This window comes from Ixodes scapularis, unplaced genomic scaffold (assembly GCF_016920785.2).
Source record: "Ixodes scapularis isolate PalLabHiFi unplaced genomic scaffold, ASM1692078v2 ptg001081l_1___fragment_2___debris__unscaffolded, whole genome shotgun sequence".
NCBI classification, from domain to species: domain Eukaryota; kingdom Metazoa; phylum Arthropoda; class Arachnida; order Ixodida; family Ixodidae; genus Ixodes; species Ixodes scapularis.
In genome coordinates this window covers 30,307-45,057 of record NW_024610097.1, presented here as the reverse complement: position 1 = coordinate 45,057, position 14,751 = coordinate 30,307, and the positions used below count along the sequence as shown (strand labels likewise).

General features: G+C 46.0%; 1 protein-coding gene across 1 annotated transcript; it reads right to left on the bottom strand.

Moving 5' to 3' along the window:
• Positions 1-1,803: 1,803 nt before the first annotated feature.
• LOC121834381 (RNA-binding protein 25-like) lies at positions 1,804-14,264 on the bottom strand (the record flags this gene model as incomplete). The annotated part of the gene is made up of 8 exons (XM_042288085.1): positions 14,150-14,264; positions 12,511-12,625; positions 8,772-8,815; positions 8,505-8,690; positions 6,028-6,120; positions 4,064-4,121; positions 3,890-3,981; positions 1,804-2,098 (listed from the first exon to the last, which is right to left on the bottom strand). Coding segments are annotated over exons 2-8 (856 nt in total), but the record flags the coding sequence as incomplete, so codon positions are not given.
• Between the last annotated feature and the right edge of the window lie 487 nt (positions 14,265-14,751).

Sequence of the window (14,751 nt, the reverse complement as noted above, 5' to 3'; positions counted from 1 at the left end):
GCCTTTCTTTTATTTCGTTTTAGATTTAATAAACGAGACGTCAGTCTTCAGTCTGACTCCGGCACGAAAGGTTGTCCATGTGTGCCCTTCGCAAAAGAACGTAAAACGAAACAGTTTCGTTTTCCTTTTGAGCCAGCGTTCTTCATTTGGGTTCTGTTTATTTTTGATGGTTACGTTAGATCACATCACCGACCGAAATAGGCGCGAATGGTAAGCCGTGGAACGCGGCCAGCTGAAATGTTCGATCGGAGGTCTGGCATACTTTTCTCATTTTGTTAGAGCACCTGAGTCTGGGTAAGAAAATCTTCAGGCAACCAAAAGTTGAAGACAGGGAAAGAAGTCGTTTAGACGGTGTTTCAAACTCAGCTAATATGTATTCTCGCGCGATTAAAACGCCACTTCCGTGCGAAAGTTAGTTTCGACGACATCTGACTACGTGACAATCTTTGCTTTTTAACACTCACGCGTTTTTGGTACTTCAACTAAGTTGTCCCCCGTGAACTACAATAACCCTCCACCCCCCCCCCCCCCCCCCCCCCCCCCCTTTCCCCCTTCCCGCGCGTTTTTTTTAATGATGTCGAGTAAGAAAGCATGCACAAACGAGCACCGATTTTGATATGAGCTACGCGGGGTCGTACTACTGCTTTATTATCCGTCAATATGAAGGTGCTGCCCATTTGCTTTTGTTTCTTTATATTACGAAAAGCTGACCTGTCCTTTTGTTTATTTATATTATAGCAAGCCACCCATCCACGCCGCTTCCCGGGAACAGTCTGCGGCGGCTTATCACAGAAAATGTTCATCCGAGCTGTCGATGTAACGATTAAATGGCCTGGTAATGGCACTGTATGTTGATGAAACGTCGTGCCATGAACTGATTGCCTGCGAGATTGCATCCCGCGTTCTCGCAGACGCCTTGTACGACAAGCAGTGCTCACCCCTTCGCGGAATAATCGAGACGCTTTTGGTGGGTGCTAAAAGACTGTCAGAGATCGTTATTTCCCGCGGGCCCTACCCGAAGAAAGAAAGAACACGTTGTACTGGCCTGTAACAATATTGGCCGCGCATAAACGGTCACCGACGTTTGTCTGTCACAGGTCATCTCGCTCTTTCACTCGCTTAACAGCGACGGCCCATCGTTGCTTCCATGCTTTGTTACACGGGAACTGGAACATCTTATGCCCTCTATGGCTTGCGTTAGAACAACGTACCGCGTAGCTGTAAGCCATTTTCACCGCGAATACAGCACGGCCACCACGCCTAGAAGGGCTCTCGATGCAGCTGGACGAACCGCAACCGGCACCGGACGAACCGGAAGCGTGAAGTCACGTGGTGTCTCGCTTCGGATGACGAAACTTCCGGCTCAAACGCCGGTCACCTATTCCCACGTCATAGGCGGCCATTTCCCATAGACCTTGTCTCGCAAACACTGCAGAACCTTCGGTCTTGTTACAAGAACCTTCGGTCTACTTATAAGCAGATCGGAAGTGCTTCCAGGACTCCCCGGCAGATGGCGGCAGCGTGCTTTCTCGACGTATTACGAGTCACTGCCACGCAGTCGATCCAGGCCGCTCCACGCACTTGCATTTGACGTCGACCGACCATGCCATAACCAGGTTTGATCCACTCCGGTCGTAAGCAATCTCGAGTGTGTGAAACGGCTGCCTACGCACACGCGCTCCACCCAAACCCAAACTCACAGGAACCATCACCTCCTCCTCCGCCGCCGCCACTTCCTCCTCCTCCTCCACCTCCGCCCCCTCCTCCTCCTCCGCTGCCACCTCCGCCGCCGCCGCCACCCGCCTCCTCCTCCGCCTCGGTTGAGCTCTCCGGCGTGGGAGCGCAACAGGTGCAGGATCGACTCGCGGGTGTCCCTGTCCTGGCGCCAGGTGGCCTCATCAATGTCGTCCGCGGCAGGCTTGGCCTCTGCTGCTGCGCCGCCTTCTCCCGCCGCCGGGGTGGCACCAGCTGGGGTGGCACCGGCTGGGGTGGCGCCGGCCGGGGTGGCGGCGGCAGCCGGGTCGGCGCCATTTTGTGGGGTCCGTTTGCTTGCCTTGTACTCGTCGAGCTTCTCCTTTGTCTTGGCGTCCACTTTCACCTGCGGGGGAAAGAGCCGTTCTGCGACAAGCTGAAAAAAGCGGGACAAGACCCTCCCGCAAAGCATTCTGCGTGCCGCGATTGGTGCATTCCTGCTCTCCAGCAATAACTCTGCTAAAATGAAAAGAGTGCAGTGCTTTGTGAGAGGAGCCTGTTTTCTTCTTAACGGAGGAGATAATACGAGGTCATGGTCTCCTTTAGCGTGACTATGGGGGCAGTCATGCTGCATTTCTGTCATCGTGAGTTTGCAGCAGATTCCTGCGTTTTTGTCCGCAATCTAGGTTCCTGTGACAGGCAAGTTTGTAGTGGGTTCCCGCGCGTTTATTGCACCGTAAAACTTAAATCTGCCGTGTCTGTGATTTGCATTTTCGTTCCCGTGAGATGAGAGTTCTTGGCGGGTTTCCGTGGGTCCTTTGTACCATGAAACGCGAATCTGCTGCGTCCACAACCTGCAGCCTCTTTTCTCGCGATACAGGAGTTCGTAGCGAATTCCTGCGTGTTTATGACATTGTGAAACACAACCTCGAGGTGTCCGCAATCAGCGTTTTCGTGTCGAGTGGCTTGTGGCCGGTGCATAGGTGTTTATCATTAATTTTTGAGCAAGTTTTGCTGTGGCATCCCCAAAGGTAGCCCACCCCATGTTTTTTACCATTTATCTCTTCATTTTGGGTGGGCGTTCTTTCTGAACTTTACGGTATAGTCTAAGCTCATTATAACAGACCCGGTTACAACAGACATTTTGATATAACATACCGATTTGTGAAGTTCGATTGGTTTTCCTCTATGCACCATCAACTCAACTTCATATCTGCATACAACATACTCCTTTAACAACAGACCAAAATCTTGGTCAAAATCAAGGTCTGTTATAACGAGCTTAGACTGTACTGGATTCAGAGATACAATAACCAACCAATTTTTCGGACGCCGGTAGTTCTGACTTTCTCAATATTTCGGACCTGAAGGAGTACTGTGACCTACCCGATAGAAATAATGCATATTCACAGCCAATGTTTCCGACAGCTTGAAGTCTGGAAGTTATATTTTTCGGACAAAATCGGCGCGAGCGATTGGCTGGAAAGACCACCAAGGAGTGGCCATTTTGGATTCTATGTTGCCTGTACATGGATTGGCTTGGCAGCACTATTTGAGTACCGCTAAGTCCTACAGCTATGTGACTCTTCTTTGGCTTCTTTTCTCTAGCCACACGTCATTATCATCATCATTATTGCTACTATTTTGCTTTGTTCATTTGCCATTGCAGTCGTGGACTTTCGCCGATCCTAAAGCTAGAAAAGAAGGCAGCGATTCCCAAGCTAGTAGAAAGTTGCCAACACAAACTGAGGTATAATTTGAAACAAGGTGCACAGGCGTAACCTGAAGCAAAGCACTATTTACGGCTTTTTTAAGCCCGCTTCGACATAGTAAAGGCAAGTTTTTTATTCTGACAATTTTTCGGACTGTTCTATTATTCCAATATTTTTCGGTCCCTGCAAAATATGAAAAATCGGTCGGCGACTGAAGCCAAATAAATTCGTGGGAAACGACTTCTTGTCACTCATTCTACCAAATTACAAATTCTTTTGCTAGATGGGATGGATTTTTGGCAATCTTGTTTTCTGAAATGCAGACATATCTAGGTACCCACAAAAATTAAGTTGTAGGAGGAACATTAGAAACCAACTTTGCAATTACCTCATGAAAATTTGTGGAGGTGCCACCAATCCCTCAATGACACACACAAAAAAAAAGAAAACTGAAAGAAAAGAAGGCTAAAAAAAGTTGAGCTTACAACAAGCTTCTTGTCTCCAATTTCCCAGTCGTGCAGGATTCTGATGGCACGCATGGCGGATTCAGGATCCCCATAGTCGCAGAAGCCAAAGCCTGCACAGACCAGCAACTCAGTGGCACCGAAGCAACAAGAAAACGTGACACAAGAGCCACAGGCGAGAGATTGGACACTCACCTTGAAGCCAACCGTTTGCCCCCTGAACTCTTTTCCAATTGACCACCGATCCACACCTCTAAAATGAAAAACGACATAGACCCATCAAGAAGGCTCATTTCAGCCTAAGTTATCAATGAGGAAAACAATAAACTGGGGAAAAAGGACAGACACAAAATGGGAGCTTTTATTTATTTATTTATTTATTTATTGTACATACCCTCAAGCGCCGAAGCATTGTAGAGGGGAGGGGCAAAGCAAAATAAAACAAACTGACAAAACAATAAAAAACAAACAACAAGAAATTGAAATATCAAAAACACACAGCCATTGGCAAAAGCGGCAAGCAATATATTTTACGGAAAAAAATAAACAAAATAAAATGACTCATGTTGGCTCACCAAACAGAAATGTAGACAAAGATTGGCGAAAAAGAGAATAATCAGGTATAGTTGCGATATCTGCTGGAAGGTGGTTCCAGTCGTTTGATGTATGCGGGATAAATGAATAAAAAAAAGTGTTTGTTTGGCAACGTGTTAATCCAACTTTATTCCGATGGTCCAGACGGGAAGAGCAATAGCTAGGCAGTGTAAAGAAATGGTCTCGCAGCGACTGATGATGATACACTTTATGAAACAGGCAAAGTCGAAAAAACTTTCTGCGCAATGACAAAGAGGGTAACAATAAACTGGATTTCATTGATGATATGCTAGCTGTTCGATTATAATTAGACAGAATGAAACGAACGGCGTTATTTTGAACTAGTTCAAGAGCTTTATGCAGAAACGTGTGGTTAGGATCCCAAATAGAGGCTGCGTATTCCAATTTTGACCGTACAAGAGTGTTATAAAGAAGAAGTTTTAAGTTAACTGGGGCCGTTCTGAAGTTTCGTCGTAAGTATCCTAACATGCGGTTAGCGTTGGCGATTATTATATCAATATGAGAAACCAACGCTAACATGCGGTTAGCGTTGGTTTCTAATGTTCCTCCTACAACTTGAATGTAACCATGGCATAGCACACATGGCGCAAACTAATACGGAAGCTTGGGCGAGTTGGTGATTCATCTTGAGGTGCACAAGACAAGGACAGAACGAGAGACGCACAAAGAGGCAAACACAGGCGTTGACTCACAACTCCTTTGAATTCTTTTACTTCCTCTTCAAAAAAACTTATTTAAACTAGCTTCATAAAGAGGAAGTAGAAGAAGAATACAAGGAAGTCGAAGTCATTACTTGTCTTTGTCTCTGCGCGTCTCTCGTCTTGTCCTTGTCTTGTGCGCTGTAACCTCAAGGTTCAAACAAAATAGCATCCATTAACAAAAGAAAACGAAAAAAACTTATGATGAATGATAGTGTGGATGTCCCGAAACTCGAGGTTAGCGGCGGCTTTTCTGACCAAAAGAGCGAGACTTAGCATAAGTACAGTGTAATGTTGTTAATTTAAATTCTCCTCATCCAAATTCGCGGATAATTCAAACTAACATGCAGGTCCCGTCCTACGAGTTTTTAAGGAGGAAACTCCCGGTAATTCAAACTTTGCATTATTCAAACAAAGTTCTGGTCCCCCTCGGGCTCAAAATATTGAGATTCCACTGTAGTACAAATATCAAAAAGTTATGTTAGAAGCAGAATAGTAAAAAAAGAGGCAGTAAGGTGACCATACAATGCACATTAAGTCTCCTAATTGAAGGTTCACTATCATTATGGGACTATACCCCCATACCACACAGATTAAAACGTGTTATTTGAGTGGCTGCCGGAAACAAGCTGGCAGGTATTTTACCTCAAAATGAAACCCTGGCACACCAGCTTTATACTTCCATTAGAGCACTGCACACCGATCTTGTTTGAAAACGTTCTGTGGCGCTCATAACTCCGGACCTCCTTCCAACGTGTCCTTGAAGAATGTTGGTACGCACAAGTCAAGCCAATGATTTTTCATCACCTCTGTTTCGACTGGGTTTCGGACAAAGTGACCCCCTACCTGCAGTATGAGCCGAATGAGGTTGTCCGACGCCCGTTCCGTGATATTGCCCACAAAGACTGTCACCGGGGGCCCCTTCGATGAGTTCTCGTGCTGCACAGGACACAACAGAAAACAACAATCACGTCGGGAAGCGACCTTCCGGGGCGCAACGCTCTGTGAGTATACCACATTTACACAACTATAAAACTAAAAAAAAGAAAAGAAAAAAAAAAAAAAAAAAAACATGACCGCCTCTCCACGTGGTGAATGATGTCGATTGGGGCGAAGCTCTGGTGGTGCTGATACGCTGAGGTTCGAATCCTGTAGACTGCACAAACATTTTTTCTGTTTTTAAGAAGACAAATGGGATGGCAATCGATGTGAGCATGGATGCTGGACAAGGCTAGACCCTAAGGAGCTTCGCCCCTAAAAGAAAAAAGAAGTTTATGGAAGCATGTTATAAAAAAAAAATAAGTGGGATCCTACACACTTCACGGTTATTCTCAAAACCAGCAGATGGGGGCTTCATAAACCTGTGTGGATAGTAGATTGGACGAGGATGCAATTTACTGAGTGGAACCAAGTTAGGGGGGGACACTACCTGGGAATGTCAACTTATGAACCGCTTACTCAATCAGTATAATATTTGCGGGTGGTGTTTGTAGCCATATAGAAGGAGGGCATGCAAAGTTTCAGTCGTGTGAACCAATTTTATGAGGTACTATTCCCCTAGAATTAAGTAAAGCATAGCTCTGCATGGAATCTGCTCAATGAATCTATCGTTGAGAAATGGTGTTGATAACTACATATTTTTCTGGTGGAATGCATACTGGAATACCCGTTGCCGGTTACTATAAAAAAGATTTTCAGAAAATGTAAATTTTTCAAGTAAAAAATTAACAAATTTTTTCTTTGACATTTACCAAGCTTTGCAAATGACAATTTTTCATAATAAAGAAACATAAAAATGCAAAACCTAAGTTCATAGTAACCGGCTCTATACAATTTTGGTATATAAGCAGCATATAATGTCTCTATAGTTTCATACTAAAACAATAGTTTGAAGGTGAAATTTGAGCCAAAAAGTGGAACACGGAAAAATGTGTTCGACGTGCTGCAACTTCTACCTTTTCTTTAGCATCAGTGGACCAAAAATAATTTATAAAAAATTAACTATCCAGTGTAAACTAATGAAGCCTTTTGGGAATACTCTCTAGATCTTGGTGGATGTAAATATGGCATTTTCCAAAACCAGCTTTTTTTTCAAAATTTATTTTTTCTGGGTAGTGTCCCCCAGTTTCTACAATTTTGTATTTTGTAAGGGGACATAAAATTCCTCACGCTGCATTTCATACATGGTGCTGAATGTTGTCAAAGCGGTGGGCACAAACGTGTGGCTTCCCTTGGCCTTTCGTTTGCACGTGCACGTGCAAATGAACTCCATGATTACGACACATGCTCGCACCAGCAGCTTTGATCGCGTTGCACACTGAGTACAAAATAAACTATAGATGCGCCCGTCGGCGGCGTTTTAAAGCTAGCATGACCCGATGCCCTAGTGGCTATGCCTGCCTTCCTTTCATCAGTCAGCCGATGATGGTTTTACTGCGCTAAACAGAAACATGGTTTTCCTTCCACCTGAGCTTATTACTAATTTATTTTTTCTTTCCAACTACCTCATCAAAATAAGTTCCAAGACCACGAAGTTTTCAGAACTGTGCTTTCTGGCAGGAGGACACTGAACTGAGCAGAGCAGACGGTGTTTCCCAAAAGCCATCCCCTGCTGAGTCTTCCGCTCGGGCGTTGGTGTGGCTTACGCGATGCCCCGAAAACGGCGCGACCGACGTGTTCACACTACATCAGACGCTTTCGCACGCTCTTTCAAAAATGCCGAACACGCAAGACGTGTGGACTTGGGACGTTCTCATTCGCACGAGCAAACTTAAATTGGAAGCGCCGTTCGAGTTCGACGTGCAACGTCCAGAACCCGCATGTTGCGGATAACATGCGGGTAATGCACATAACGAAGTTGTCATCTATTATCAGTCTTGAGGCTGCTTCACACATTTGCATTTGACTGTGACCGATTACGACGAGAAAGAGCACACCTGTGCCATCTTATCAGGCAACCCTAGAAAACTTCCGCTCCGCCCACAGTATACATTTTTTATGCATCTTACTTTCACTGCGTGCTCGAAATAATTCTCACAATGTCACAAGCGACCGTTTCTCGTCGAAAGTGCATAGATTTCATCTCAAAGAAAGCTGCAAAAACCTTCGGTCTAGTTATACGTAGGTCGAAAGTGTTCCAGCACACACTCTCGTCGTAAGCAGCCACAGGCAGTTTCGACGCAGTCGATCGCACCCAAACGAAAATAAGCGAACAAGCCCTAAACAATTTTAACTGCGAGGGTGTCGACATCAAGGAGAAGGGTGACAACAATCGGGTGGAAGTGACAGGGAAAGAGGGGGGTAGAGGAGGAGGGCCCACCCACCGAGGGCTGGTTCCGGCGCACCAGGGGCTTCTTCTCGATGACGGCACCGGACGAGGCCGAACCGCCCCCGGCGCCTGAGCCGTGGCCGCGCTTGCCCTGCGAGCGCGACTGCGGAACAGGCTGCTGCGGCGGCTGCGCCAGCATTGGGATTGACTGGGGCACCGTCATGGCCACGTGCGTCATCATCTGTCCATCAAACGAGAGGCCCATCTGAACGTTACCGTCTATCGTTGCCCTTTCCCCCGGAGGAGCCCTCTGCATACTCACCGGAGGCATCACACCCATGGCCATCGGTATCATGCCTCCCGCCACTGCGAGGAAAGGGAAAGGTGTCAGTCGGAAACCGCTTGCAAACACTGGGAGGGAGTCCTATCGTGCTCCATAGTCCCTCCGGGCCAGCAGTCGCATTCGGTTCAAACATCCGAGAACCGTGAACAACAGGACGAGACCGGCGGGGAAGTCCTTCGGCTGTCCCGCCTCCAGCACAACCCTCCTACTTTTAATAATGCTCCAGTGTCTTGCGAGTATGGTGCCTGGAACGTGTCTCAAACTGGTCTGTTTACTGTGTCCCAAAAAAGTGGCCCCTCGACTTCCGCCCGGCGACGTCACAGGAGTGACTTTCTGTTGCCAGTCTCAATCCTGGCGGTGTCTAAGCGGCGGTGGTTTATGTGGCAAACACCCGTTCTGTTGCAGGTCGCTCTCCAGTCTGACAGCCCGCGGAAGCTTCGGCGGTTGGCAGTTGGCACGCTGCGACGACGGCGATGGTTGCATTTGTTTGCGGTTTTCGTCGTCATTTCTATTATCGACCACCAGGACTGCGACATCTGACGGCGGGATGCTCCGGCGTTTGTGACGCCATCTGTCGCCACTTCAGGACCACTTTTGATGCATGGACGGGATGGGATGACGAACACACCAGTAGGAGAAACACCCCAGGCACCGTACTGGAGCATGCACGCGCGGCCAAAGCTCGATCGAAGGCCAAGAGTGTGTCCCGGAGAGCTGGCGTTCAAAAAAGACACCCTGCCGTTCTTGCTCTGTCGGTGACTGCGACATTTTCATTCCGACTCGTCCCGCGGCCGCGTCGACCGACTACTCGCCCGCTGCAACTGGGCTCGATGCACAAATAGCTAAGTAACGCATGCATTAACAAGCGCGTGACGAACTAAACAAAGCCAGGCGTTGTTGCATCCACTCCTTCTGTGCGTGAGCAGTCGACGCCCCGAGAGAGAAATACGTCATCTGCAGCAGCAGTGGCCGTCGGCTCGTCGTGTGGTCAATCCAAACGCGTGCGCTCTCAAAACCGAATGCCCATTCTAGCGAGACCGACGAAAGTCAGTTCGAACCAAGCAACATTGGCGGAGACTCCGGACAGCGTAACTAAATTGATGCGCAGCTTTTCGTGCTAGCATGCAAGGGATGTAGCGAAAGCGTGTCCGAGTGGATTGAGTGTCTCGCGCTGATTCGTGCCGGTGGATAGTTTAGGCTTGCCACGTTTCGTCTGGTACCAAACAACTCACTCACTTCCAGCAACTTTCCAGGCGCTCTACACGAGAAGGAATGGCACCCTGATCGATAGCCCATATAGATCGGGTCAAATGGGCAACTTAATTATAGAGAGCACAAAGCTCGCAAAGGAATGCAACAAACGTATAAAATGTAAGACACGAAAAATGCAGTTGAGTCAATCATGCCGACTGGTCCGAAATCGCCAGGCACGTCGACAATGAGACCGGAGCATAAAATGTCAACATTTAAAAGAAAAACTAGCAGACAGCTGCAGGGTTTGAGCACTCCGGCATCGCAAACTGTGAGGAACGTCATGAAAGCAAGAGGAATGTACTCTCAGCACCATGCACATGCTTCTAAAGTTGGGAGTGTGCGGAGCCAAATAAAAAACGGGAAGACCCCACAAGTCGGCAAACACATGCTGGTCTTAAAAGAGGCTGAAGAAATACTAGAATGAAAATAAATTAATACGCAAGTTGCTAAAAGGTTACAAAACCATAGTTTAAGTATAGGGTTCTGGTTCCAAATTGGAGCGCACCAACACTGTTCAATCTTTGAAGAAACAAGATCTAAGAAGCTTTTCATTTTTCAAAAAGGACTACTAAACATTGCTTTGCTTGCAAAAGTTGAACTAAGCCAAGAAAAGATGAATTGAAGCAAAAATGTTTCAACGAGACATTTTGGATCGTGCTTGTAGCTAAATGCTTAAAGCAACATTTAGACGTTGCAAGAGGGTTTGACGCCTTGGCTTACGAGTAAACAGTCCGTGAAGCACAGTGTGCACTTGCATGTGTTGAGCGGTAACATTTTACGGGACAGCACAAGAGGCAGGGGAGAGGACAGCAAATGGAGTTACCAAACCAGGCGACAAAAACATGCAAATGGATGTCTTGGTGGCTACTGACCTAAATTATTATTCAACACCTCCTCTGCACGGAAGGCAGTGCAAAAGCACACATTAGTCAGGACAAAGAGCAGTATTGGCAGAGGAGAGTGAGCAGAAAGCACAAAAGCACACCCCTTGCAATAGAATTCACAAAAAGAAAAGTGAGATGGAAAAATTAGCATTCCTAAAAAAAGCCACACTTTTAACGAAAAGGCAAACAGCGCGCAGAAAACGGGGACTAGAGGAAGTGCAGACAGGACAAGCGCTGTCTGCACTTCCTCTAGTCCCCGTTTTCTGCGCGCTGTTTGCCTTTTCGTCAGTATGAACCAACTAACCCACATCGCCACCCTTATCCACACTTTTATCCTGACTATTCCCTCACATGCTAGAATTTCATCAATAAAATGTAGCGCGATTCAACGGCAATGATGACACACGGAACGCACCACCCTTTCTACTGATACAACATGAAGTTAGCTTTTTAAACATACCGAATGCGTCGATTAAAAGACAAATTACTCAAGGCAGACAAACATCTTGGTAAAGGGTCGCCTGAGAAGAAACTCCTCTTTATTGCTTTCTCCCCCTTTTGACGAGAATGTACCCGCTATACCTAACAGCTAAAACAGCAACAGGCTTTCTATGGACAGTCACTCGTACACAAATTTTCTTTCTTGTTCAAACTCGGCGGCCGCAGAGGGCACTAGGAAAGTGGAGGGAATCTTCGCAGAACTACTTTAAAAGGTCAGGACCTTGTGTCTTGCATATTTTCTATAATGTATGATGTAGTGTAAGGGGACTATGAGAAGGTTCCTTTAAAACTTGAGTTCACCAGTGCTAAAAACACACTAATTTTCATAAATCACTAGACAGGGATAGCGCCTGTCTACATGCAATGGTAAAAAAAAAAAAAAAAAAAAAAAAAAAAAAATATATATATATATATATATATATATATATATATATATATATATATATATATATATAAGAGACTGGTATTAGTTTTTGATTCCAGCTGCAAGTGCATAAGAAAGTGCAGTGAACTCAATGAAGATACGCACATACATGTTTTCATAAACCCAAGCTCCCAACGTCTCCCATAAGCACCAAAATCTTGGGCAAAAGACTATCCACAACTTCTTCCCGACTTTACAGTGCCCGGATACTGTAAAGTTGGGGCACTGTAAGTAGTACTCTGTCTGCAGCAGCTTATTCCTTGACGGTACAGCCTCCGTCAATATGAAAGACCCACACGGAGCGTACAGCCAAGATGGTGGCTGGTGGAAGAAGCACGGCAGGCATTATAGATGGTTCCATGCAACTCCGAGCAGAGAACTCGATAACGCTGCCAAACTAAATTGGCGGACACAGAGAAAGCGCCTTGTCTTCCTTCAGAGTGATAGGGAATAACCCAAAGTGTGAGCTGTCTCGGCCACAGACTTGGACGTGCGCTCCGAATGGGTCCTTCATAGTGGTGGAGACTGTACAAATCGGGGCAATATAGAAAACTAGAAAAATCACAGTTTCGGGCCTTCCGATTTCTGCAAGAGGCCTCCGGCGTTGGGAACGACGCAATTCCAATGCCTTGGGACAAAGGGAGGGGGACCTCACCCATGTGATGAGGCATGGAGTATGGAGGTGGTAACATGGGAGGCATGCCCGGCATGCCCAAGGGCGGCCGATGGGGCGGGAAAGACATGTCTTCCCGGAGCACGAGTCGGTATTCCTGCACAGAAAAAACAGAAAAAGTATACGTCATTCTTTCTGTAAAACTATCATCTCAGACCTTGCCGCGACCAAAGCTTGTGGATTCTCTCGGGTCAAGCCTGGAAGGGAGGTAGAAACAAAAGGCACTTCTGCCCGACTTCTGTTCCTCATTTTACAGCTATATACATAACGTAAACACAATGAAAAAATGCACATACAAAAACCTTGGCAATTTCATGTGTGCTACACATAATCATACTTCTAAGAAAAAACAAATTTAAACCATAAAACACGTGCAACGAAAGTAATTGCAGCTGTTTTTTATCTTTAGTCAACATAGGACACAAAGATGTTCCACAACTTTTGGCAAAGTAGGGCACAAAGCTGTTTTGCACGTGAAGAGCTGTACCATATTTTACCAAACCTTCGCGATCACAAAGTCGGTCCTCATAATCTGAGAGTTCTCGTAGATTGTTTATTTTACGTGTACTCCTCAGATTTGTATCTTATACACACCGAAAGAAAGGGTGTCGCATGTTGAGGTTCTTTTAGTAACTTGCCCCATATGCTTCGTTCATGCAGGCTTCAACCAAAAACTCTGTCACTGCAGCTTGTCGAAATTCGATGTTCTAAGGTCGGTGCGAATACATAGCAGCGTTTGGTGCGATACGAAAGCCAAAAATTAAACCGATAAGCAAGACTGCAGTTGGCCATGACTGCACCTGAAACAAATGTGCGGATTGCCTACCAATATGCAGATCCCTAGACAAAAAAAGATACCAAAAAAAAAAAGACGCTAAACTCTCCCGGTATAACATAATTTATCACACTTGCTACGTAAAATTTATAACGACCATACAACATACTTCCCCTCACAAACGTTTGCCGTGCAAACAAGGCAAGGGACCGAGCGCGTGGATTTGGAAAGCAAGAGCCCTCGTACAAACATTTTACTGGGCTAGACTGTACTGTGGTAGACATTTGTGTAAGGGAGTATATAGTTAGCGGCACTCTAGACACTACCAAATAAATACCAATATCAATAACCGAAATCTTTAAAGCGACCTAGACCGTCGCAGTACTATCGTACTGAGCACGAAGACCCAAGCGTGAAGGGCCCGCAATGTTCCCATGCCAAAAACAAAACTGAAGATAAAGTACGGCAAAACACACACACACATAGATAGAAGGTGAGCATTGACTAGCGAAGTACGCGAATATTCTCGAGGAGCAGACGAGTACTACCTAACGAAGCAATGTTCGGGGGAGGCCAGAAACGCAGGTAAGTACTGTGTGGGTTTAGTGCCGTGTTGTTACAACACAATATACAATATACCCAAGGTTAATTCATAACTATAGCTAAAAAAGATCGCCGTTCTTCGGAAACATACGTCCCTAAGCGTCAAATAAACGAATCCGTGAACTAATTTATCGCGCTGCTCGTATTCCCTAAGCCTATTCTTATAAACTGACACAAGCTAGGCGAAATAATACTTAAGATGATTGCTGTATGGCTGCGCGTGCAGTGTGCTTTGAAACTTACCGTGGTTACGTTTTGGTGGGGTACTGCCTAAGAAGAATTATTTGCCGCGTACCAAAAGACTGACGATTAGCGATGGCGTTTAACACAAATGGCGTTTGCAGCACGGCATCATACAAGCTGTGTGCTCCTGTGCTCGTTCATACGGCTTTTGCGTAAGCATGACGTCACAAAGGTCACGCTGGTCGCCACTAGAGTCACTGTATGGGTAACTCCAGTCGCCATTGCCCTGCATTCAGTATAATATAAATACTGACCATTTATTGAAAGGGTGAAAAGGGTTCATTAGAAATTAAAAGTCTGTTTGGTTATGTTTAGGGGTGTCGCGAACCGGTCGCGGTTCGAGCAGTTCGAGTTCGACCAGGTTCGACTTTTTCGAGCTTTTAGTGGAAAGTTCGATGAACCTTGTATTGAGGTTCGACTCGTGTGCGCATGCGCGACAGGCTGGCCAGTTGGCTTCGGATTAGATGGTAATGGCTAAGAGATGAATTAAGTACAGCGGTGATTGGCTATTTCAGTCAACACAGTACTAAAAATAAAGTTATTAACTTCTTCAGTGATTAGAATTAGTTTCTTTTAATTGCAGCTGTCCACAAAATAAAATA